General features: G+C 36.3%; 1 protein-coding gene across 5 annotated transcripts in view; it reads right to left on the bottom strand.

The window, feature by feature from the left end:
• Positions 1-26,149, bottom strand: part of ADAM10 (ADAM metallopeptidase domain 10) — a 143,612-nt gene that overhangs the window by 6,457 nt on the left and 111,006 nt on the right. For all 5 annotated transcript variants that reach the window (XM_086321199.1, XM_086321202.1, XM_086321198.1 and 2 more), the window contains 6 exons: positions 23,920-24,083; positions 20,222-20,405; positions 12,810-12,960; positions 10,587-10,770; positions 9,795-9,903; positions 9,122-9,342 (listed from right to left, as the gene is read on the bottom strand). In XM_086321199.1, the coding sequence (XP_086177325.1) occupies positions 9,122-9,342; positions 9,795-9,903; positions 10,587-10,770; positions 12,810-12,960; positions 20,222-20,405; positions 23,920-24,083 (1,013 nt within the window). The remainder of the gene's footprint in view (positions 1-9,121; positions 9,343-9,794; positions 9,904-10,586; positions 10,771-12,809; positions 12,961-20,221; positions 20,406-23,919; positions 24,084-26,149) is intronic.

Below are 26,149 nucleotides of genomic sequence, written 5' to 3' on the forward strand. Positions count from 1 at the left end.
TTAAATGCTGACGAGTCATTCAGATTTCTAAAAACAACAAGTAGACCATACAAGACACATGTGCTGGGTCGAATGTGGCTTGGGAACCAGAGTTTACAATCTACTTTTCAGAAGCCATTTTTAATATCCTCCTGAGATTGCCACATAGTTTCCTAAATTTTTCTTTTGCTTTCTATAGAAAATAATTTTCAGAGGACTGCTCCTCCCTGTGAGTCTATAGGATAATATACCCTTTCCCTTGTTAAATAAATCTCCCATTGGATCCAGTTGTTCTTCCTGTTTTATTCATCCTCAAATAACGGCCCTGCTATTTATCAAAAGGCAGGGTTTAAGTCCTGTTGTTAAGTCTTTCAACTCGAATGCAGGCTCATTCCTCTTTTCATTTCTGCCTACTGTCACATGCAGAACTATACACATAGCTTTTGTCCTATCCCAAGCATCCAGAGGCTTTTGAAATGTGGCATTTAATGCAGTAAGACATTCTTCGACCCTTCCTGTCTGCAACTCTGACACTCTGACCTAGTAAAAAACATTAGGAACCAAAATCACCAGCTTGTACTGCTATAAGCACTCTTCCTGTGGTATAACAGAGATCCGCAACCTTGGCTACCCATTAAATTACCTGGAAAGCTTTTAAACTCAGTTACCCAGACTAAATCCCAGATTCTGATAGGGTGGGGGTAGATCCTGACATCAGCAATTTTGTTAAAGCTGCCTACATGATTCCATTATGTGGCCAAGACTGGGAACTACCTGTCTCTACCAAGGGTCAGCAAACTTTTTCTATGAAGGGCCAAACAATAAATACTTAGGCTTTGTGGGCCATATGATTCGGTCAAAACTATTCATATCTGCCACTGTAGTACAAAATCAATCATAGATAAGAAACAAACAGGTGAGTGTGGTTGTGTTCCAGGAAAACATTATTTACAATTCAATGTGCTGGTGTAGGGCCCAGGCAACTGCATTTTAAATGAACATGCCCGTGACCAGCATGCAGATGAGTGCTTCTTAGTGTAGACATGCGGGCACTGTGGGAAGGACCATTTTGAGCAATGCAGGAAGTCTAGCATACATGGCTCTCGTCCATCAAATGCCATCAGAGTCCCCCAGCTGCTCTGACAACTACTGTGTATTTCCAAATATCCTCTGGAAAGGCAGTATCACTTCTAAATGTGATCCAATCCAAAGCACAAAGAGGCAAGGATCTTCCTACTACTTCCAGGCTGGTGGGCTAGGTCTGTTTCAGGAGACGCAACTTCCATTCCTGCTATTCATTATATTCTCTAACACATTTCCTTCCTTCTAGTCTTCGCTGCTGAAAACCATTCCACATGGTCATCAGTGTTACAGTTACTTAAAACATGGAATTAAGTCACTCATGTAAAACTTTTCTTCAAAAGCTTCCCACCAAAGATCTCCAAGATAAATAAGTGGGAGACAGAAAAAAACAAAACCTATGCATACAATGAACTGCAGCCCAATATACATATAATGCGGCTTGTTTTTTAAAACTATATTTTCCTATAAAAATAAAGCTTCTGAAAAATATATAAGAAACTCATCTTGAGAAAACCAGGCACAAGGGTAAAAAGGCGGCTTACTTTTCAATGTATTACTCTATCAATTAAAAAAAAAAGGATAATCAGACTTTTCAAAAGGTAAAAAGTGAAAAAAAATTATTTAAAATAGTTCATACTCTGGTTACTATTTCAGGTGCTCCTTATTCATAAACCATCTACCTGTCCCTCTACTTCTACTAGCCCTTTAGAACTTAGCTTTGGCATCATCTCCATAAAGAAGCCTTCCCCAAATAGGTTCTCTTATTTCCTATGAAAATGATGCAGAACTGAAAATATGTTTCTATGTGCTTACCTTCTCTATCCCAAACTGGACTGAGAGCTTTTTGAATTTATATTCTATAAACTCAGTACCTACTCTACCAAAAAGTATCCATTGGACTAGGTATTAACATGTGAATCATTACTCCAAATACTTACTTTTCAGAACACTTCTACCAGCTCATTTATTGTATCTAGATTTCCCACATATACAAATAATGTAAAAGGCTCTTACAACACAGAACATAAAAAATTGTGGTTCAGTACCTCTTCTGATACCAGTTTTTCAGTACCTACATAGTCTTACATAGAAATGCAAGTGGTATGGCAGTAAGAAAAGCAGAGTAGAAAGAGGAAGCTTGAATTTAATACTGGTTATAACTTGGCAGAAAAAAAGGTCAAAAGGACCAAGTCCCAGCTGAGACTTTTGAGACATTTGCAAAAATATGGCACCTAGGTCACTGAGTATTTGCAGTCCCCTCTAGCATTGTTCCTGGTCTTCCTCTAAAATCTTCCAGGTATCAGGATGGGGAACACATGAGAAATAAAGGAATAAAAAATTTTAAAAAAAAATAAAAAAAGAAAAAAAAATTAAAAAAATAAAATAAAATAAAATAAAATTTTCCAGGTAACTACATACTTCAAAGCCCAAAGCTTGAGATGTTTTCATGAAAATAATAGTAGCTTTTCAGAAACTGAATATTGCAATAGATAGAAGATAGTAAGAAAAAAACAAAGCAATAGTGCATTTGAGAATGTTAATAAATATAGCCACCTCTGGTAAAGTGAATTTTTTAAATGCTTCCTTTAAAACAGAATTATCAGAAAGCAGTTCAGTTCAGTTTAGTCACTCAGTCGTGTCCAACTCTTTGTGACCCCATGAATTGCAGCACGCCAGGCCTCCCTGTCCATCACCAACTCCCAGAGTTCACTCAGACTCACATCCATCGAGTCAGTGATGCCATCCAGCCATCTCATCCTCTGTCGTCCCCTTCTCTTCCTGCCCCCAACCCCTCCCAGCATCAGAGTCTTTTCCAATGAGTCAACTCTTCGCATGAGGTGGCCAAAGTACTGGAGTTTCAGCTTTAGCATCATTCCTTCCAAAGAAATCCCAGGGCTGATCTCCTTCAGAACGGACTGGTTGGATCTCCTTGCAGTCCAAGGGACTCTCAAGAGTCTTCTCCAACACCACAGTTCAGAAGCATCAATTCTTCGGCGCTCAGCTTTCTTCACAGTCCAACTCTCACATCCATACATGACCACTGGAAAAACCATAGCCTTGACTAGACAAACCTTTGTTGGCAAAGTCATGTCTCTGCTTTTGAATATGCTATCTAGGTTGGTCATAACTTTCCTTCCAAGGAGTAAGCGTCTTTTAATTTCATGGCTGCAGTCACCATCTGCAGTGATTTTGGAGCCCCCCAAAATAAAGTCTGACACTGTTTCCACTGTTTCCCCATCTATTTCCCATGAAGTGATGGGACCAGATGCCATGATCTTTGTTTTCTGAATGTTGAGCTCTAAGCCAACTTTTTCACTCTCCACTTTCACTTTCATCAAGAGGCTTTTTAGTTCCTCTTCACTTTCTGCCATAAGGGTGGTGTCATCTGCATATCGGAAGTTACTGATATTTCTCCTGGCAATCTTGATTCCAGCTTGTGCTTCTTCCAGCCCAGAGTTTCTCATGATGTACTCTGCATATAAGTTAAATAAGCAGGGTGACAATATACAGCCTTGACGTACTCCTTTTCCTATTTGGAACCAGTCTGTTGTTCCATGTCCAGTTCTAACTGTTGCTTCCTGACCTGCATACAGATTTCTCCAGAGGCAAGTCAGGTGGTCTGGTATTCCCATCTCTTTCAGAATTTTCCACAGTTTCTTGTGATCCACATAGTCAAAGGCTTTGGCATAGTCAATAAAGCAGAAATAGATGTTTTTCTGGAACTCTCTTGCTTTTTAAATGATCCAGCGGATGTTGGCAATTTGATCTCTGGTTCCTCTGCCTTTTCTAAAACCATCTTGAACATCTGGAAGTTCATGGTTCACATATTGCTGAAGCCTGGCTTGGAGAATTTTGAGCATTACTTTACTAGCGTGTGAGATGAGTACAATTGTGCGGTAGTTTGAGCATTCTTTGGCATTGCCTTTCTTTGGGGTTGGAATGAAAACTGACCTTTTCCAGTCCTGTGGCCACTGCTGAGTTTTCCAAATTTGCTGGCATATTGAGTGCAGCACTTTCACAGAAAGTAGTAAATGTTAAATTACATGTTTTCTATTTTATAGGTATTATAAAATCTGGGAAAAGAATACCAACGAGGCTAATAAATGCAAAATATGTGTTTCATTTCAAAAAAGGGATCGTGATTTGCCCACTTGTTAGTTTAAAATAAAAGAGAACTGTCATTCATTAAATAAGCATTTAATGAGCGTAAATTATAAGCCAAGCTCTTGTCTTTCCTAGATATAAGGGTGTTAAGTGAAACTTAAGAGACAAAGAGAAGACATCCAAAAGTTAAAAAAAAAAAAAAAAAGCTTAGAGGCTAACAAAGTACTAAATCAAGTCTGAGAAAATAATCCTATAAAAGAAACAGACAGATGATGTTCAATACATCTACTTATATGGCCAAAAGAAAACAAAGTAGAGAAATGGAGTCAAAATGACAAAATGAGAGGCCAAAATTTACCAGTCTAATTTATTATATTCTAATTAGGATAGTTTTTTATTTAATAATCTAAATAAACAAAAAGGACCTCTAGGATAATAATTAAAAAAACAGGCTTCATCCAAAAAACTGTGAGGGGGAAACAGCAAGACAAACAATTAAGTATCTTCAGACATAAGATAATCTGAACTGATTTTTAAGATCTCTAGAAAAAGTCAATCACAGAATCCTCTCAGTGCATTTCCAGCGTTAACAACGCTCACTCACAGCAAACTCACTCTAGACTTCCTGTGGGTCATAAGACCATGTGGGGCCCACAGCTCCTTGTCATGATACTGATTATGCCATCCTGCATGAGCAGAAAGCTTCCCTTCTATCCTTCAGAAGATGCCATTGTCCAGACTCTGACTAAATGTTCTTTTATCCTTCAACCGCATGCACCACTCCTCACACCAATCTGCCAAGCGGAAGGGAACTGGCTACTGATCTTCCTGTTATTTTAAACTCAGCCTGGGCAAGCAGTTAAAATACCACTGAGTGAAATCCGAAAATATTATAACTTAAAATTACAATAATATGTACAATTTTTCTATTCCATATAAATCATGACATTCATTCATCTAGCAAATGCATACTGACTGCTTATCATATGCTAAATAAGCCCTGTGACAACAATGCATCTTTGTTGTTAAGGTTTCAATAGTGATGTCCCTGAGGCCTGTTCTATCAGGCAATGAAGGACTCTAAAGGTCCACAATCACCTTCCACTTTCAACACAGCAGGATTTGCTGTGTTGAAAAGTAGAAAATTTCTGTTACAAGTCTCTTTAAAAGGAGTCATTATATTGCAGAGACTGTAAAAATGGTTCCCAAACTTTAGCATGCATCATCACCTACTGACTCAGCGGGTCCAGGTGGGACCTGATCATATTTGCATTTTTATCTAGTTCCCAGGTGATGCTGATGCTGCTGGTCAGGGGACTACACTTTTGACATCCATTAGTCTAGATCAGGCTTAGCAAACATTTCCTATCAAAGACCAGACAAATATTTTAGGCTTTGTGATGCCATGCAGTCTCTAAGTGCAAAAGCTGCCATAAGCAATATGTAACTGAATCAGTGTGGCCATGTTCTGATAAATCATTATTTATGGACACTGAAATATGAATTTCATGTAATTTTCAAACGAATATTATTCTCATTTTTTTCAACTACTTAAAAATGTGAAACCATTCTTACTTTGTGAGCCATATAAAAATAGGCCGTGGGCTGAATTTGGCTCATGAGCCATAGTTTGCCAACCTCTGCTCTACATGAATGATTGGTTCTCAATTCCAGCTACTCATCAAAATTGAGTGCTGGGAGCTTTGAAATGACCCAAACACTTAGGCTCTGTTCCAAGAGATTCTGATGTAACTGGTCTACGTTGTTAGATGATTCTCATGTACAACATGAATAAAAGTCAGGTAAGTGTGGAAAACGAAGTTAAAAAGATTTCTTACTGCAGGATGTCTCACAATATTATCACAAATCTCCAAGATGGGAACCATAATATGCAATATTTTCCAGGTTCATTTGACAACCAACCGCATAATGTTTCGTGAAACACATGGAAACACTGCTCTAAATCTTTCATAAAGAATACCATATACTTAATACTCAGGTTCATAAAATTACAGAAAAATAAGAAATTAATTCAAAAATGAGAAACACATTTGATGTTTGTCAAAAATAATAATGAAAAGATAAACTTCTGATAAATCTGAACAAATTAAAAAGAAAAAAGCCACCAACAGGCAATTATCTTAAAGTGTGGGGGAAACACACCAATAAAACTAAAAAAATCAAGGTCAAAGATGGTTTTCTATGTCAGATCTAACACAAAAGGTGCAGAAAATGTGAATTATGGAAGAAAACAAAAAAGAATTACCAATGCACCTATTTAAAGAAAAAGAGACAGTGATACAGGGTCTTAACAGATTTCCTGGTGAATTTTCTCCAACTTTTCATGAACTAGGTAACTCTCTGATAAATCTAAAGGATGTTTATCATTATCTCCTGGCCAGACACACAGTAAACACTCAGCCTACTTTATTCAAACGTTACTATCAAGAACAACTTTTCCCCAGAAAAGAAAATGTCTTTTTAACATAATTTCTTTGGTGCTAGTAGCAGGCGGTAACTCATACCCTAAACTATTAAACTGTTATGGTTCTTCCCACTCTACCTTCAAGAGGGAAAATGCCACCACAGGATACCATGGAAAGGAGACAAAAAAGCCACCAGGTATCAGTGGAAAGGAAAGTCAGTGAAACTAACTCATCATTCCTTTCATTGCTTCTTACACCACAGCAAACTAATAACCTACATTACTAACTAGACGGACATACCTTATACATGATGAAAGACCAAAGCACAGCTATTAATATAACAAAACAAACTCTGCCATGCAACTGAACTCTACAAATAACACAAATATGGCAAATAATTCATAAGAAACTGGCTGTTGTTTATCTTACTGTTTGACCTGATTAATGCCCACAAATGCACCAACAGCCTAATGGTACTCGGGTATTACGGACCACGCTCTTCAAAAGGGTGGCATGTGGATATCAACATTGCTATTCTATACTTACTTAAGGCAAACTTGCATAAACCTAAAAGTGCCTGATTAATCAGCTCCACAGCATAAGAAAAGACTTCACATTGCTAGAATCCATTGCAAGAAGCATTTCACAAAATCCTCAAAACTAAAATATGAAAAAAAGATCTTAAAAACACTTTAACTAAAAAGATCATTTCTAGTAAACATTTTAAAATAGGAATAAATGAGTTTTTGAAATTCTAAATGAGTCAAAATTAGATACAATGGAGAAAAATGAAAAAAATATTTCTAGGTGATATGATTTACCGTCTAGAAAACCTAAAATATGCCTGAGTTTATGGCACAACATAAACTCAGCAGAACATAACCCTGAGATTCCAATTATCAGATTTTTTTTTTTTCTTTGAACATACTGTTTCCCATTGTAGACAAGTATACCAGATCTCAACTTTTTCTTATTAGAGATAATCAGAAAAAAAGAAAATAGGAACTGGATTTGATTTGAAAACAGGGAAATAAGTAAGGGGGCCAAGAAATGTAAGTTAGTTGAAATCACAGAATTGTCAAATGTAAGATGGGTGACCTGAATCCTGTGTAATTCCCAAGCCTATACTCAGTTCACTTTAGCACAGAGCCAGAAGGCATCTTTAGTTTAACAGATACTTTCTGAGTACACTATACACCCAACACAGGGGTACAATAATGAGTCACATACAATGTTTTAAGGAGACCCAATTATCTGGATTAAAACCTAGGTCTCCTAAATCCAACTTCAACAGTCCTCCCACTATTCATTCATTACACATCTAAAAATTGCATATTCTAACATGCAAAGTATTATTCTTCCTATATATAATAAACACCATTTTAATCCTAGAGATAATTCCAAAAGTCTTATTGTAGAGTTTTACTACAATAGTACCCAAAAGGACTGACAACCCAGACAGAGGGCTATTGTTGTGTGTGCTTTTAAGCCATCCTCATTTTTAAAAATGTAAAAAATAATTTGGGAAGGGTGAGGAGTCAATTTCCAAAGCAGACTTATTCAGTTCAGGCATAGCACACTCTCAAACACATCACTTGCAAATTTCCTACTGTTCCCTAAATGTAAACACTTAGAAATACTTAAACGACTTAAGATAGTCATTCACAGTGATCTTTTTCAAAAATTTCAGGTAATTCAACATTTATACAACTGGGGGAAATGTGGCTTAAAAATAACATAGTTCACTAGATTTAAGTTGAATGAACATCCATAGTCATTAATAAATCTGCAAAAGGCTCTGTATCTGATCTTGCCCTGTTCAACATTTCCTATTATGGACAAGATGAAGATCCAGAAATTACACTGAAACATCAGAAAACATCTTCAGAAAATTTTTCATCTCTCCTGTTCAGCAAGGCAGAACCCAAAGCTGGCTATCTGTCATACTGAGACAAGGGAGAAGTACAAAATGCAAGTAGGGCTTTCCAAAATCAACTTCAAGAAATTTTACGACAACACTCTAATCAAATGGCCCAAAGGTGGAGGTAACGCATCCAAGACATGAACCAGGAAGCAGAGTACAACAGAATGACTCCCATCACCTCCCAACCAAATCTATGAATGATACACATGTAAGTGTGTTTCTCACTGCTTTAGAAGAAATTAAAGCTCAGGGCTATTTGAACTTTAAAACTCATTCTTCAGATAAAGTACAGCTGACCCTTGAAGGAGACAGGTTAATCACAGTTGGTCCACCACATCCATAGTTCCTTTATATCCATGGTTCCTCCATATCTGCAGATTTAACCAGCTTCAGATTGTGTACTAGCATCCTATTTACTAGTGAAAAATAGCCACTTGTCAGTGGACCCATGCAGTTCAAACCCATGTTGTTCAAGGGTCAACTATAATTCCAGTATAAACAGGAAATAAGTATTTTCTAATAACACTGGTGACCTCTAACCAAGTAAAATTATGATCAAATCATTTTAAGATAAGGTTTCTTTAGAAATAAAAACTATACTTACCACAATCCATTCAGCTATGTTTTCATAGAGCTCTGGACTGAAAATTGCTTTTTTAAGCCTCGCTAGAGGACCATCAGCATCTACTAATCTGCACCGCATGAAAACATCACAGTAGCCTCTAAAATCATTGCATGGGGATCCAGGTTGCAGGGTGATAGTTCGACCAAGGAAGTACTTGTTCCACTGCACAGACCCTGTACTGGCACAAGTTGATGGCTCCACTGTAAAAGAAGTGCCCAATATAAGCTGAAGATCAGATTCTCTATTGGGCTAGCTGGGAAAAAGGGAGAAACTGCCTAAAATCATCATTGTGACATGCTACATAGGCTTTCATTAGTTAGACTGGATAATACCCTTACTTAAATATCACAACATAAACAACCAGCAACTCTTTTGACTTAGAGCCTACAATGGCTTAAAATCCTTCTAACAGTGTATATATTAATTATTGCAAAAACATTGGCAGGTTTCGTCTAGTTCATCATGTTAAAAACACTGTAGGGACCACAAAACTGGAAACACAATGCTATACTACATTTAAATATTTCTCAAGAGAATCAGTTCAGCTGGAAATTATCTGTCCCAACTGTATACCAAAGTTTAACACTTAACATTTAGGAGAAAATAAGGTTTTTCAAACAGATTTTATACTCGTGCATTTTCAAAGCCTTACTCTTCTTCATACAGCAGACATGGCATAATTCCTTATCATCTTTGCCATCAGAACTGGCACAGGTACACTCCTCCAAGCCATGTTTCTCACAGATAGAACCTGCACATTGCTGAAAGAAAAATAAAAGACCAATTATTTAATCCCTATACAGTCAAACCTCTTATTCCCAGTAACAGACAGATGCCTCCAATGCTAAAATAATTAAGTAAAAATACAAGAGGTGGTGGGAGCACAGATTAGAATCAGAAATGGACCATATAAACACATCTTAAAAAGAGCAAGTGCAAATAAGATAGTAAATCTTAAAAAAATGGTAACAAAAATCTAGACAAAACACAAACAGAGGTGATTAGATGAACATCCACTTTATGTTGGTTATTATGGCTCCTTTATAAGAAGAGAAAAATCAAAAGCTCCTCATGTAGAGGAAAGTGATTGTTTAGCCAAGAAAGCTTTAAAGGCCTCAAAGGCAGAGGAAATAATCAAGAGTCCTTTTATTTAGGGTACTAAAATATTAATTTATAAAACTTAAAAGCAGTACAAAGTTACATGCCTAGTTACATAACTATTTTTCTCTAGAGTATCAAACACACGCAGTAGAAAGTTGAAAGACAAGTCAATAACAAATCGAATGCCACCAGGCACTTATGCCACATAATGCAGTCACAGCTTTGTGGGGAAATAGATACGGATGCTGAAACTGGGACTGAGATGAATTACTTTAACTGTGAGGTTTTAAGTATTCTGAAAAAGATTTCATAAAATTAAATGAAAAACAAATCAAATGCTTACCCCATTAATGCACACTTGCGTATGTCTATTACAGTCTGTGAAGTTCGGTTTAGGATCAGAGGCTGGGCAGAGAGCTGTGATGCCATTACATATTCCTTCTTTTGCACAGTCTGAATCATCCCGACACTTTTCAGTTTTTGACTTGAATGCACAATGTGCTGTACAACAGGGACCTTGACTTGGACTAAAAGAAGTACTGAGTTGAGTAAAGAAAATCCCACTAGGACATTTCCTATACAATAGATACAGTCTTAATTTTTAAATAATAAATATTATCTTTTAAATGTTAAGTATGTTACTGTTATACAACTCTTATTGGAACAAGAGGTTACTAAATTTTAACATTCTAATAGTCACAGAAAAATGATGAAGAATCTTGTTTTTATAATGAAGGCATACTATATTCAGCATTCTTATTCTATTTGCCTTTAGTAAAAGGTTACAATGGAAAATGGGTTAAATACTAGGCAAGTCATCAGTTTTTCATAGATATATCACACATTAGTCAATTTATCATTTTTTCTCACATTTACACATTAAAATCAAATTAGGATACACAGAACATCCATTTAAAAAGTACTGCACAAATAATATTCTATTGCTTATATTTATCACTACCAGAATAATTTGAGAAGTGAAATAAATTGTATGACACCAAGTTACAAGAATGTGTGGAATCCATATTACCTAAATATTTAAAACTAAAATTCTAAAAATACCTATGAAAGTCACATTTTTAATGTTATAAACTAAATAATATGTATTTTACTGAGCTGCTTATTTAACTTATATGCAGAGTACATCATGAGAAATGCTGGGCTGAAGGAAGCACAAGCTGGAATCAAGATTGCTGGGAGAAATACTAATAACCTCAGAAATGCAGATGATACCATCCTTATGGCAGAAAGTGAAGAACTAAAGAGCCTCTTGATGAAAGTGAAAGAGGAGAGTGAAAAAGTTGGCTTAAAAGCTCAACATTCAGAAAACTAAGATCATGGCATCCGATCCCATCACTTCATGGCAAATAGATGGGGAAACCATGGAAACAGTGAAAGATTTTATTTGGGGGGCTCTAAAATCCCTGCAGATGGTGACTGCAGCCACGAAATTAAAAGACGCTTACTCCTTGGAAGGAAAGTTATGACCAACCTAAACAGCATAATAAAAAGCAGAGACATTACTTTGTCAACAAAGATCCGTCTAGTCAAGGCTATGGTTTTTCCAGTGATCATGTATGAATGTGAGAGTTGGACTATAAAGAAAGCTGAGCACTGAAGAATTGATGCTTTTGAACTGTGGTGTTGGAGAAGACTCTTGAGAGTCCCTTGGACTGCAAGGAGGTCCAAACAGTCCATCCTAAAGGAGATCAGTCCTAGATTTTATTTGGAAGGAAATGAAACATCATTCAACTGATTTTGAAGTTGAAACTCCAATACTTTGGGCACCTGATGCAAAGAGCTGACTCATTTGAAAAGACCCTGATGCTGGCAAAGATTGAGGGCCAGAGGAGAGGGGGACAACAGAGGGTGAGATACCTGGATGGCATCTCCAACTCAATGGACATGGGTTTGGGTGGACTCTGGGAGTTGGTGATGGACAGGGAGGCCTGGTGTGCTGTAGTTCATGGGGTGGCAAAGAGTCGGACACGACTGAGCGACTGAACTGAACTGAGCATCCTTTGCATGTCTTTAACACCCACCACAAAAATTGTAATTATAAGTAGCTCAATCTGCCAGCAAAGGTGCACTAAATAATCCTATTCCAGAAAAATAAAACAAATAACAAAGTTCCAAAACCACATACATCTCTTAATAGAGTTTCTTCTTTTTTAATCTGGTTTTAAATATGACATAACTACTTTCAGGCATCCCTGGTAGCTCAGCTGGTAAAAAATAAGCTGGCAATGTAGGCAACCCCATTTCAATTCCTGGGTCAGGAAGATTCCCTGTAGAAGGGATAGGCTACCCACTCCAGTATTCTTGGGTTTCCCTGGTGGCTCAGCTGATGAAGAATCCGCCTGCAATTTGGGAGACCTGGGTTCGATCCCTGGGTTGGGAGACCGACTGGAGAAGGGGAACAGCTACCTACTCCAGTATTCTAGCCTAGAGAATGGACTGTTTAGTCCATGGGGTCGCAAAGAGCCAGACATGACTGAGCAACTTTCATGAACTACATTCAAGTGACTTCATAGGAGCATTAACATTACTGGAATTAACAAGGTACCTGCACTGCTTTCCAGGTTTCAGCTTGCATTTTTTCCCCTCCGGCTGATTTGCATCGTAGCAGCACTCGTCTTTACACTGGTCACTATAACCACAATCACATTCTTCACCTTGTTCTACCATCCCATTTCCACAAATAGGTTGGCCAGATTCTGAAGAAAATGAATAAGACAAAGTTAGCACTGTATGCAACACTTATTTTATTTCAAATTCACAAACTCTTTAAAGCCTCATTTTAAAAAGAGAAAGGAAAACTTTGAAGATTAAGAAAAGTAGAATAAACTAAGAATCTGGAAATTAGGAGATCTAATTGCAACAGTGGCTCAGTCACTAACTAGCAATGTGGCCTTAGGCAAGTCACTTCCCATTCGGGTGCTTCAGTTTCTCAATTTGTGCAGTGAGGGAATTTGACCTAATGCTCCCTTCTAAAGTCCCTTCCAGAAGTGACAGTACTCTGTTTAGGCCATGCCACACTGAGCTTTATTGAACAATGACTGTACTATTTATAGTACATAACTACAAAGTAAGTCAGTGCTTCATCAACCAGAAAAAAATTAAACCTTTTCTGTTAGAAAATTTCAAACATACAGAGAAGTAGTAAAAAAGTAAGTACAATGAACTCCTATGAACCAATCACTTAGCTTTAACAACTATCAATGATATGCTGTAAACAACTGCATCTAACCTATTCATCTGCTCTTACAAATTCATCTACCAGGATGAATCTAACAGATAAAGAGTTTTTTTCTTTTTTAAATCTAACCATAATACCATTATCACTTCTAAAAAAACTAACAGATACTAACTAATAGTATCTAATAGCCAATCTATTTTCAATTTGCTTCAACTACCCCTTTACATCAGTTCATTTGAACCAAGTTTCACATACGCTTTCCCCAACCCCTCTCCTCATAGTTGCTTTTTATGCATCTTAAGTTCTTTTAATAGATAACAGATTCCCTCCTCTCTTGTTTTTACACTACTAGTTGTTAAAGAAATTGGGTCATTGTGTCCTATGGAATTTTCTACATTCTATTTGGCTGACTGTATCCTAGTCAACTAGTAATTTTTTTAATGTACATTAGTTTTGATTGTCAGCTAGACCAAAATTCCTTAAGGGAAGAACCATGTATTATTTATATCTTTTGTATTTCCACAGAGTCTAACATTAATGGGTCAAATCTTGGTTCATTAAGGTTAGACTGTCTGGTCTAAGCATAGTGAGTCATTTCAGAAAGACTTTCCGGGTCTTTTTTTATAGTTCTTTGATTTTGTTAGTGAAGTTTAAAATTGGAACAAGAATGCTACTCTTAATAAGAACATAAAAATCAGAACTTCAGCATCTGCAGAGAAATGAAAAGAATCAAATGTCTTCGTTTTAGAGACAAGAAAACTAACTTTTAGAGAGTTTGGGACTTGCTGGAAACCATATGCCCCAGTATGGGCAAAACACAAGACTAAATCAAGGTCTCCTAGATCTAAAGTCTGGTGCTCTTTCTGCTACACCAAATCAGTGTGGGAAACAGTTGTAGCACAGACTTCAAACTGAAAGCTGAGTAAGCGGAAGGGAACATACCTCAAGCACAGGAACCCAAAACAAGGTTACTATAGAGACCTTAGCTTTATATTCAGAAATTTCATTCTCATCCTTGGCCACATCAAACATTAAAGGAAATTTTAGGGCTAACTGAAGCTCCATCCCTCTCTCTCTCTTTTTTTTTTGGCCATGTGGGGATCTTAGCTCCCCAGCCAGGGACTAAACCTGGGCCATAGCAGTGAAAGCGCTGAGTCTTAACCATTGGACCGCCAGGGAATTTCTCCTTTCCTTCACTTTTTACTATCTCTTTTGTTCTCTAAAACTAGAAGCATGCACATGCACATATATATTAAGTAAACAGTAATGATTTTTCTAAAGTTCAGCAATAATCATCTTACAATTCATGTGACATGTAATTTAGGAGAAAAGGAAAAATTGAAAAAGTCAGAAAACCACACATGCAATATTCATTACACATTCGTTTGTGTCTCATACAGAAACGATACTTCAAATCAGCTATTTGCTAATGGCTTAAACACAGGGGAAAAGATGTTGCTCAAAATGCAAAAATTGTAGCAGGTACATATTTCACTGTAATTTAAGAAACAAATTTCTTTCCCATAATACTAAAAAGCAATATGCTCATTTTTTCTATCTTATGGTAAATATTATTTATTTATTCAGGTATTTTTTTAATTGAAGTAGTTATTTTACAATATTGTGTTAGTTTCAAGTGTACAACAAAATGATTCAGTTATACATATAGGTATAAAAGTGACAGTGTTAAAAAAAAAAAGTGACAGTGTTAGTTGCTCAGTCACGCTGGACTCTTTGTAACCGCATAGACTGCAGCCTGCCAGGCTCCTCTGTCCGTGGAATTCTCCAGGCAAGAGTACTGGAGTCTCCTGCGTTGCAGGCAGATTCTTTACCAACTGAGTCACCAGGGAAGATCATATGTGTGTGTCTGTGTATGTATTTATTTTTCAGAATCTTTTCCATTATATGTTAACACAAGATATTAAGTACAGCTTCCTGTGCTACACAGGAGATCCTTGCTGTTTACCTATTTTATATATAGTACATACATGGTAATCTCAAGCCTCTAATTTGTCTCCCCCTCACCACTTGTTCTTGCTATCCCTTTTGGTAACTCTAAGTTTGTTTTCTATGTCTGTAAGTCTATTTCAATCTTATAAATAAGTTCATTTGTATTCTTTTTTTAGATTCCACATATAAGTAATAGCATATGATACTGGTCTTTCTCTGACATTTGTCCATACTAGGAAGGTACAGTAATCAAAATAGGAGGGTGCTGGCACAAAAACAGACACACAGATCAATGGAACAGTATAGAAAGCCCAAAAATAAACCTATGCACTTATGGTCAATTAATCTATGACAAAGGAGGCAAGAATATACAATGGAGAAAAGATGGTCTCTTCAATAAGTGGTGCTGGGAAAACTGAACATCTACATGTAAAAGAAAGAAATTAGAACATTCTATAACACATATACAAAAATAAAATGGATTAAAGATCTAAATATAAGACCAGATACTATAAAACTCCTAAAGGAAAACATTGGCAGAACACTCTTTGACATAAATTACAGCAGCATTTTTTTTTTTGGATCCATCTCCTGGAGCAATGGAAATAAAAACAAAAACAAACAAATGGACCTAATTAAACTTTAAAATCTTTTGCATAGCAAAGGGAACCATAAACAAAATGAAAAGACAACCTGCAGACTGGGAGAAAATATTTGCAAATGATGGTACCAACAAGGGTTTAATTTCTAAAATATACAAACAGGTCATGCAGCTCAGTATCAAACAAACAACCAAATCAAAAACTAAGCAGAAGACCTAAATAGACATTTCTCCAGCGAAGACATACAGATGGCCAACAGGTACATGAAAAGATGCTCAATATTGCGAATTATTGGGCTTCCCAGGTGGCTCAGTGGGTAAAGAATCCACCTTCAATTCGGGAAATGCAGGAGACTTGTGTTCGATCCCTGAGTGGGGAAGATTCCCTGGAGGAAGCATGGCAACCCAATCCAGTATTCTTGTCTGGAGAATCCCAGGGACAGAGGAGGCTGGTGGCTTACATTTCTTAAGGTCACAAAGAGTCAGACGTGATTAAAGCAACTGAGCATGCACGCACATTTCTAATTATTAGAGAAATGCAAATCAAAACTACAATGAGGTATCACCTCACACCAGTCAGAATGGTCATTATTTAAAAGTCTACAAATACTAAATGTTGGAGAAGATGTGGAGAAAAAAGAAACTTACTACACTGTTGATGAAATGTAAACTGGTGCAGCCACTCTGGAGAACAGTATGTACTTTCCTTAAAAAACTAAAACCACATAATCTTGCGATCCCACTGCTGGGCATATATCTGGAGAAAATGCTCATTTGAAAAAATATATGCAACCCCAATGTTCAAAGAAGCACTATTTACAACAGCCAAGACATAGAAGCAACCTAAATGTTCATGAATAGATGAATGGATAAAGAAAATGTGTGGTGTACACACACACACACACACACAGGAAAATTACTCAGACATAAAAAAAGAATGAAATAATGCCATTTGCAGCAACATGGATAGACCTAGAAATCATCATATTTATTAAGTCAAGCCAGACAGAGAAAGACAAATATGTTCATAATTTTTAAAGTCATTTTCAATCAGAAAGCTTATTGTAAGACTCTAGTTTACAAATGAAGAATCTAGATGTCACTTCTACCACTGAGAATAATAATAACAAAAATGATAATATCAATGTAATTTTAATCTGCCCTTTCAAAAGAAAATGAAGGTTTTATAAGAAAAAGTCAATCAATAAAAGTAAAAACTGACTTTGAATCTTCTTAAAATTTAAGTTTTGCTCTGGGAAAGACTGTGAAGAGGATGAAAAGACAAGCTACAGAAAGGAAGAAAATACATGCAGACCGATATGTGATAAGTGACTAGCAGCTGAACTAAATAAGAACCCTCAAAACTCAACAGAAAAAAAAAAAACCCTCAGTGGCCAAGAAACATGGACATTTGACCAAAGAAGATATACAGATGGCAAAAAACCACATGATATTCAATGTCATTAGTCATCATAAAAATACAAAGTAAAGCCACAATGAATTAACACTATACACATGTCACAGTGGATAAAATAAAAAATACCAAAAGCTGACAAGGATAGAGAGAACTTAGACAACTCATACACTGCTGGTGGGAATGTAAAATAGTACAGCCTTCTGAATAGTTTGGCAGTTTCTGCCAAAACATAAAAACATAAATAAAAACAAACAACTGCTATATTGATCCATCAGTTCAATTTGGAGGCATCTGAAACCTATATTCATATGAAAAGCCTGTTTATAGCTGCTTTATTCATAACATCCCAAAGCTGAAGTTAACCCAAATATTCTTTAACAGAAAAATGGTTGAATGAATTGAGGTACACACATACTACCTGCAATAAAAAGGAACGAACTAATGACACAGGTAAAAATTTGGATTAATTTCTAAGCAATCGTATTAAGTGAAAAATCCCCAAAAGTTACATATTGTATGATTCCATTTATCAAACATTTTTGAAGTGACAAAATTTTAGAAATGGAGAATGATTTAGTGGGGCAGGTGAAAGAGGCAGGAAGGAGGAGGTTGCTTTTTTTTTTTTTTAAATGCCACACCATGTGGCATATGGGATCCTAGTTCCCCGACCAGGGATCAAACCCATGCCCCCTGCATTAGAAGCATGTGGTCCCAATCACTAGATGGCCAAAGTGAAAGTGTTAGTCACTCAGTCATGTCTGACTCTTCGTAACCCCATGGACTGTAGCCTGCCAGGCTCCTCTGAACATGGAATTCTCCAGGCAAGATTACTGGGGTGGGTAGCCACTCCCTTCTCCAGGGGATCTTCCTGACCCAGGGATTGAACCCAGCTCTCCTACATTGCAGGCAGATTCTTTACTGTCTGAGCCACCAGGGAAGTTCCAATGGAACTGTTCTTAATCATGGCTATGGTGATGGACACATAAACCTACACATGGTAAAACTGTATAGAACTAAACACAGAGATGACAATATGAAAAACTGGGGAAATCCAAACAAGATCTGTGGACTGTTTATCAATGTCAATATCCTTGTCGTATGCAACACTGTACTACACAGTTTTGCAAGATGTTACCATTGAAGGAAACTGAGTGAAGGAATATGGAATCTCCATTATTTCTTACAACTGCATGGGAACTTAAATTATGTCGATATAAATTTCAATTAAAAACAAAAGGGCATAGTGTTGTATCAATTTTATGTCAAAACAAAAAATACAGCTAAAAAAACAAAAAGCCGTGCTTATCTGGAAAACTTCTTCAGTTCTTTCTCCTTTGGTGCCATATCTGTGAGAGTGCTGTTTATGTGCAATGTGAGCAGGCCTCAGTGTTTACCCTCAAGTAACTTAAAATCTTATGAAATAGAGGAGAAGGATCCCCAAAAATGTAATACAAGGAGGGGTATTTAGAACATATTAAATGCCCCAAGAGAGGCAAAACAGATCAATGGATAGACAAAATGTAGTATATCCCTAAAACAGAGTATTATTCTGCCATAAAAATTAGAATGTCATTGTGATACATGCTATAGCTTGCGTGAATCTTGGAAATACAATGCTAAGTGAAATACATCAGATAAAAAAGCATAATCCCACTAATATGAGGTTCCTAGAATAGGGAAAGTCGCAGAGACACAAAATAGAATAGAGGTTACTAGGAACTGGGGAGAGAGAGAAATAGGAGTTAATTGCTTAACGGTTACAGAATTTCTATTTGGGGTGATTTTAAAAGTTTGAAAATGGAAAAGCAGTGATGGTTGTACAAATGGTAAATGTATTTAATGCCAATGAATGGTACACTTAAAACTAGTTTAAATATAAACTCTATGTTATATATATTTTACAATAAGAAAAAAATTCATAGCAACTTTATTCATAATAGCCCAAACCTGAAAAGCCCAGGGGTTCATTCAACAGGATAGAGGATAAGTAAACTGTGATAAATTCATATAATGTACTTCTACCCAGCCAAAAAAAAAAAAAGGTACAAAACACTAATAATGAACTTCAAAATAGTATGATGGGTGAAAGCAGCCTTCCACAAAAGAATGCAAACTGTATGATTCCACTTATATGAAAACAAGCAAAATTTATCTATGGAGAAATAAATCTATTTATTACGGGACAGGTGCAGAGATTGGTGGGGAAAGGATATGAGAGAACCTTCTCAGGTGATAGAAATGTTGTATATCTTGACAGGTGCTTAGGTTACACAGACAGACGTATTTGTCAAAGCTCATCAAATGGTAGGGTTGATTTGTGTATTTCACTTATGTAAAAAATATAGGCTAAAGGGCTTAGAGTGAAGTATCCTGATATCCCAAATCCACTTTAAATTACAATAACAATAAAACATGGATTGAGAGATGAATAGATTGATACATATGTGGTAAGTAATAGTTGTTCGGTTGTGTCCAACTCTTTGCGACCCCATGGACTACATAGCCTGCCTGGCTCCTCCTCTGAACATGGAATTCTCCAGGCAAGAATACTGGAGTGGGTAGCCATTCCCTTCTCTAGGGGATCTTCCCGACCCAGGGATCAAACCTGGTCTCCTGCATTGCAGACAGATTCTTTACCATCTGAGCCACCAGGGAAGCCCCCTATGTGATAAAGCAAATGTATTAAAGTGCTAACAACTGTAAAATATAAAGGTGGTAGTGGTGGATATACAGGTGTTTGCTATTTAATTCTTTCCAGTTTTCTGAATGTTTGAAAATACTCATATTAAAATGCTGGGAAAATATACATACCAACAAAACAGTTGTTTCTCTTCTTCTCAAGAACTTGACTTATATTTCTAATACTACAGAGTGAGAATTTATTGTTGTTAAGTTTGTCCCCAGATGTTGCTCTCGCATACATGATGTAGTTGCCATTTTCTTTTTGTCCTAAATTCTTAGATTCTCCTGGAGTGCACTCTGTTCCAGAATCATGCTGTCAAAAAGAATATAAAGTTACATAAACAGGAAGTTAAATAGGGTTTTCAGGTCATCTGATTAGATGTAATTTTCTCGTCAGAAGAACAATGGAAGCTTGAGGACTCTCCTTTAGACTAGACCTTACCGGTATTTTAGCCTGTGAAAAGGAAAGATAATTTGCTCTTTTAGGGGCCACTGTCTTATAAAGAAGAAAAAAATCAGTGAAGGTCTAATTGCAATGGATACCTTTTTTTATTTTTTATTTTTAATTCACAGGAATCTTTGACACATTCTTCAATTACTTCTTTTAGTTGGGTTCCCAAAGGTAGAGTTACTGCATTAAAAGGTCAAACACTTTAAAGATGTTGATACATACTGCCAAACTGCCTGACAAAAGGGCCATATTAATTCACATTATATAGCAACATGGATCAAGATTTCAACAGGCAGAGATGGGAAGGAATTGGCTTCCTGGCAGAAGTAGACTTTTTTAAATGACTTAATTTGACAGGGAAGAGGAAATAACACAGGAAACATACTTAGCCCCAAATTATGGAAAACCCTATAAATACTAAGTTAAGGAAACTGTATTAGCAACATCAACAGGTATTGGATGTAGGGTTGTAAGCAGAAGTGACATGATCAGAATGACTAGAACTATATCTAGACAAGGGCTTCCCAGGTAGGCTAGTGGTAAAGAACCTGCGTGCCCAATGCAGAAGACATAAGAGACATGGGTTTGATCCCTGGGTTGGGAAGATCCCCTGGAGGAGGAAATGGCAACTCACTTCAGTATTCTTCCCTGGAAAATCCCATAGACAGAGAAGTCTGGTGGGCTACAGTCCATAGGGTCGCAAAGAGTCAGACACAACTGAAGTGACTTAACACGCACATACCTAGACAAAAATTAATCTGCTGAGAGTAAATACATTAAGACTTTTCATACTGGGCGACAGGAACTCGCCTCTTGATTGCATTACCAACAATGTTTATAAACTGGTTAACAACAGGTGTGTGAACATTTAGGATAGCTTCCCTGGTGGTTCAGATCGTAAAGAATATGCCTGCAATGAGCAAGACCTGGGTTCAATCCCTAGGTTGGAAAGATCTCCTGGAGAAGGCAACGGCTACCCACTACAGTATTCTGACCTGGAGAATTCCATGGACAAAGGAGCCTGCAGGGTTACAGTCCATGGGGTCACAAAGAGACAGGACTAAGCGACTTTCACATAAATAAATATATGCAATACAGTGAACCACTCAGACAGAAAGTAACATTGACATAGTACAGATATATGACAGAAGACATAAAGACAGATTTTAGACAAAAATGTCAAAGAAGACAGGCTCAGGAGTTCATTGTCTGGCTGATTTCAATATTAAATTACTGAAAACAAATTTACTAAGCACCTGCTATCTACAGTATAGTATTATGTGTACTCTATGTATAGTATCATGAACAATATACACAAAGGAATGAGGTGTATTTGAGGATGACAGAATCACTAGAAGTAGTCTAGTATGACAGGAAAAGATAACAAGGGAAGCAAAAAAAATGTGAACCAATTTATACATTCAACAATAAGTAATATTACATCAATGTATTAAAAAACACCTCTCTGGCAACCAATTAGAAGACAAATTAGATGGGAAGTGCAAAGAGAATATACTATATATCCTACTCCAAGTGTGATCCACAGATCAGCAGCAGCAGCATCACATGGGAGTCTTAGAAACACAGACACTAAGGCCCCATCAAAGGCCCACTAAAACGGAACCTATACTGTAAGATCCTCAGTAATCTGTACGCACATTAGACTTTGAGAGGTTGAGAGGTCCTAGACTAACAAACCGAAGAGTAGTTGGAAAGATAATAAAATTCCCCTGGATGAAGTTGACTGGGAGAGTAGACGACATTTAACTGACCTTGAAAATACAAGTTAACAATGAGCAAGAGTTCCCTGCTCATCTTTAAAACTTCAATTACTCTTTTTAAAGAACAGATCACAAAAGCAGCCAAGAGGTAAAGAGATTAGACACATTTTAAATACTTTATCCATCCATTCCTGATTGGAATTAGAAGAAGAAAGACTTGCAACTTAGAGAGAGGACACTTACATTTTACGAACTGTGGAAACATTAAGTAAGAGCTTGAGAATTTTAAGCTATTAGAATTCAATTTTTTTCTAAACTCAAAAATTCCCATTTTTACAAGTTATAAAGTAAAAGTGAATTTATACAGTTTTCAAATGAAAATTTGCCAAACTTGTAATTTTAATAAGCCCCACCAAAATCACAAAGACAGAATACCTTTCAGTATTTTGTAGTTCCATGTATATTAATCTTCAGTTCACTTTAAAATCAATACAGTAGACTATATGTTGAAAAAGTGAAAGTAAAAGTGTTAGTCTCTCAGTCGTGTCCAACTCTTTGTAGCCCGCCAGGCTCCTCTGCTCATGGAATTCTCCAAGCAAGAATACTGAAGAGGGTAGACATTCCCTTCTCCAGGGAATCTTTCTGACCCAGGGATCAAACCCAGGTCTCTCCCATTGCAGGCAGATTCTTTACCATCTGAACCACCAGGGAAGCCCCAGGGTATTAAATAATACCAAAAAATTACTCATTTTGTCAGGTATCATAACCACGTGGTGGTTATGGAAGAAAATGTCTCATTTTTTTAAGAAATGCACACTGAAATATGGAAGGGTGAATGACTTTGTTTCTAACACCTCAGAAAGAAAAGGAAATACAGAAAAATGTGGCAAACTCTTGATGATCGCTGAATTTGAATCAGAGGTCAGCAAATAGCAGCCCACAGCCTGTTTTCATAAGGCCTAAGTTAAGAATGGTTTTTCCATGTTTAAAAGATTGTAAAAAATAACAAAACAAAGAAAAATATGCAAATGTTGCCCCACAATATGCAAAATGCAAAATATTGCACAAAAATATGCAAATGTTGCCCCATAAACCTAGTTTATTAGTAGACCCTTTACACCAAATGTTTGTTGACCTCTGTCCTGTATGATGAGCGTAAGATTGCTGTACTACTTTTCTCTACTTTTACGCATGTTATCAAGTTTTAATACTGAAAGATTTTTAAATAACAGTCTAAGTAGAGAAAGACAAATCTAGTAAACCCCAATAATGCTTTAATAGAAACCAAGCAAAAAATCCACAATTTGCTAACATTCAAACAATGAAAATTTTAAACAATTAAAAGTGATTCTCACTCAATAAATATTTGAATGAATCTGGTACCAGGCACTGTTCCAAGGTCAGGAGTGAATGAAAGAGACAAAATTCCTGCCTTTGTATACTTCTGGCACTGTTGTGCTTATTTTCTTATTTTAATTACAAGCATTCTATTTTCCTCCTTTTCAGTACTATGGTCAAGTACATTACTATGTTTTGACATATAAAAACTAAGCATTCATGTGGACTTGTTTTCACTGTAAACAGTATCAACAAAAATTACACAACATGAAAGACCAGCAACTTAAAAAAAACCCTAATAATTAGGCAATACTTACCGGAGATCCAAAGTTATGTCCAACTTCATGAGCAAACGTAATGTGAGAGACTTTGGGGGGTACGTGAGACCCATAGTTCTGAACAGTAATAATTCCAGTGTTTAAAGACTTCTTCTTACCATCTGAATAGAGCTTACTTTTTTCACATATTCCTCCAGAGCTTCCTAAGTCAAAACAAAAAATGGCTGAAATTAGCATCTTCCCCCCTCCAAATAATTCTCTAATACATGCCATATTAACTTGAAACATTTTATATGTATTTTGAGTCCAAACTTGGTACATAGATATATCAAGTTCTAAAAAGTTTCTTTGGTCCATGATTAGAAAGTCAAGCAAATAAAAATTTTAATGGCACAAATAAATTCTCAGGATTGAATACAAAGCCCTTATAAAATGTTCCTCTTCATAACCAAAATGTCTCCAAATTTTTACTCCTCTTAATTTAGCAAAACAAATATTTAAGATTCTGTTAAATTTAAATATTTCAGCATTTACACTGGGTCTTTTTCATTTTTCAAGAAGAAAACTTATATTTAAGTTAAATGAAAGCTGACAAAATATTCTCAAGGAGATGCTAAGAAAGTAACTTCTACAAATAATAATTGTGATGGACAGGAGTATGTGATTCATGTCCTAAAAGACAACATACTATATACTCTTTAAAAAGAAAAAAGTAGTGGAGGCTAGGGTGTGGAGGAAATAGGCTGATAGAGGTACAAACTTCAAGTTGTAAGATGAATAAAGTCTGAGGATCTAATGTGTAACACATGATGACTATAGATGAAAATGTGGTATTATATAAATTAAATTTGCTAAGAGAACAGAAGTTAAACATTCTCTCTCTCTCTCACACACACACACACACAAATGTAAATATGTGAGGTGATGGATGTATTAAACTTGGTGGGGGGAATCATGCATTCACAATGCATACAGATATCAAATCACATTGTACACTTTAAATATCTTACAATTTTGTCAATTATATCTCAATAACACTCAAAAAATGTCAAGTAGGTAAAAGAAAAAAGGAACGAAGGACAGAAAGTGGGAAGGGAGAAAAAGCAAATGTGGTAACATGCTGCTGCTGCTGCTGCTGCTAAGTCGCTTCAGTTGTGTCTGACTCTGTGCGACCCCATAGACGGCAGCCCACCAGGCTCCCCCGTCCCTGGGATTCTCCAGGCAAGAACACTGGAGTGGGCTGCCATTTCCTTCTCCAATGCGTCAAAGTGAAAAGTCAAAGGGAAGTCGCTCAGTCGTGTCCAACATGTTAACTGATTAATTTATCAGGCGTTCACTACACTACTCTTGCAACTTTCAGGCAAGTTTGATTTTTTTTCCAAAATAGGTTCAAAAAACTCAATTATGATTTCCCAACATGTCTTGAAGATATTTTCAAATTTTAGTCTTCATTTTTCACTTGTATGATACATATGAAACCATTTTGTAGTTCATCTGTTCATTTACAGTTCCTAAACTTCAGAGCTTAATACCAACATGAAAGTGTTTTCACATCTAAATGCAGTTAATTTTAGAAATTAAAAAAAAAGAACATCAGCAAATTAGAAAATCCTTGTTTTTACATATACTGCACTGAGACAATCACAGTATTTTAAATAACTAATAAAGACTTTCAGGGAGAAGTACTTCGGTTTACATTCACATTTTAAGAGATTATTTGCATTTTTTCATTAAAATGCAATCAAATGGATTAGGATATTCTGATAAATGATCTAATTATTTCAAATTAACTTTCTACACACAGTTACAACCAAATTACATTTTTAAAAGTCTAACATTTATAATCTCTGATAAAGTATATAATAGGAAAGCAATTAAAAAAAGATGTGCAAGATATGCTATATTTCAAATGCATAACCAATAAGAAGGCTGAATGTGGCAGCCTGGATGGGAAGGGGGGTTTGGGAGAGAATGGATACATGTATATGTACGGCTGAGTCCCTTCGCTGTCCACCTGAAACTATCACAACATTGTTAATCGATTATACCTAAATACAAAAGTTCAAAAAAAAAAAAGATATCCAAGAATAGCAAGACGCTACAACTGTTGCCTTGTTCCTTTTAATATTAGAAAGTACAGGAAAACATATCATAAATTTAATGACTATTATGATACAATTCAAGAAACTGAAATGATAATGTGCTTTCACAGAAAACTAAACTTAAAGACTAAGTCATATATGCAGATTTTACAGGGCAAAGGATTGAG

The sequence above is a fragment of the Bos grunniens genome, chromosome 10 (assembly GCF_055505025.1).
Source record: "Bos grunniens cultivar Pamir isolate PY7600 chromosome 10, Bosgru_T2T1.0, whole genome shotgun sequence".
Classification (NCBI taxonomy): domain Eukaryota; kingdom Metazoa; phylum Chordata; class Mammalia; order Artiodactyla; family Bovidae; genus Bos; species Bos grunniens.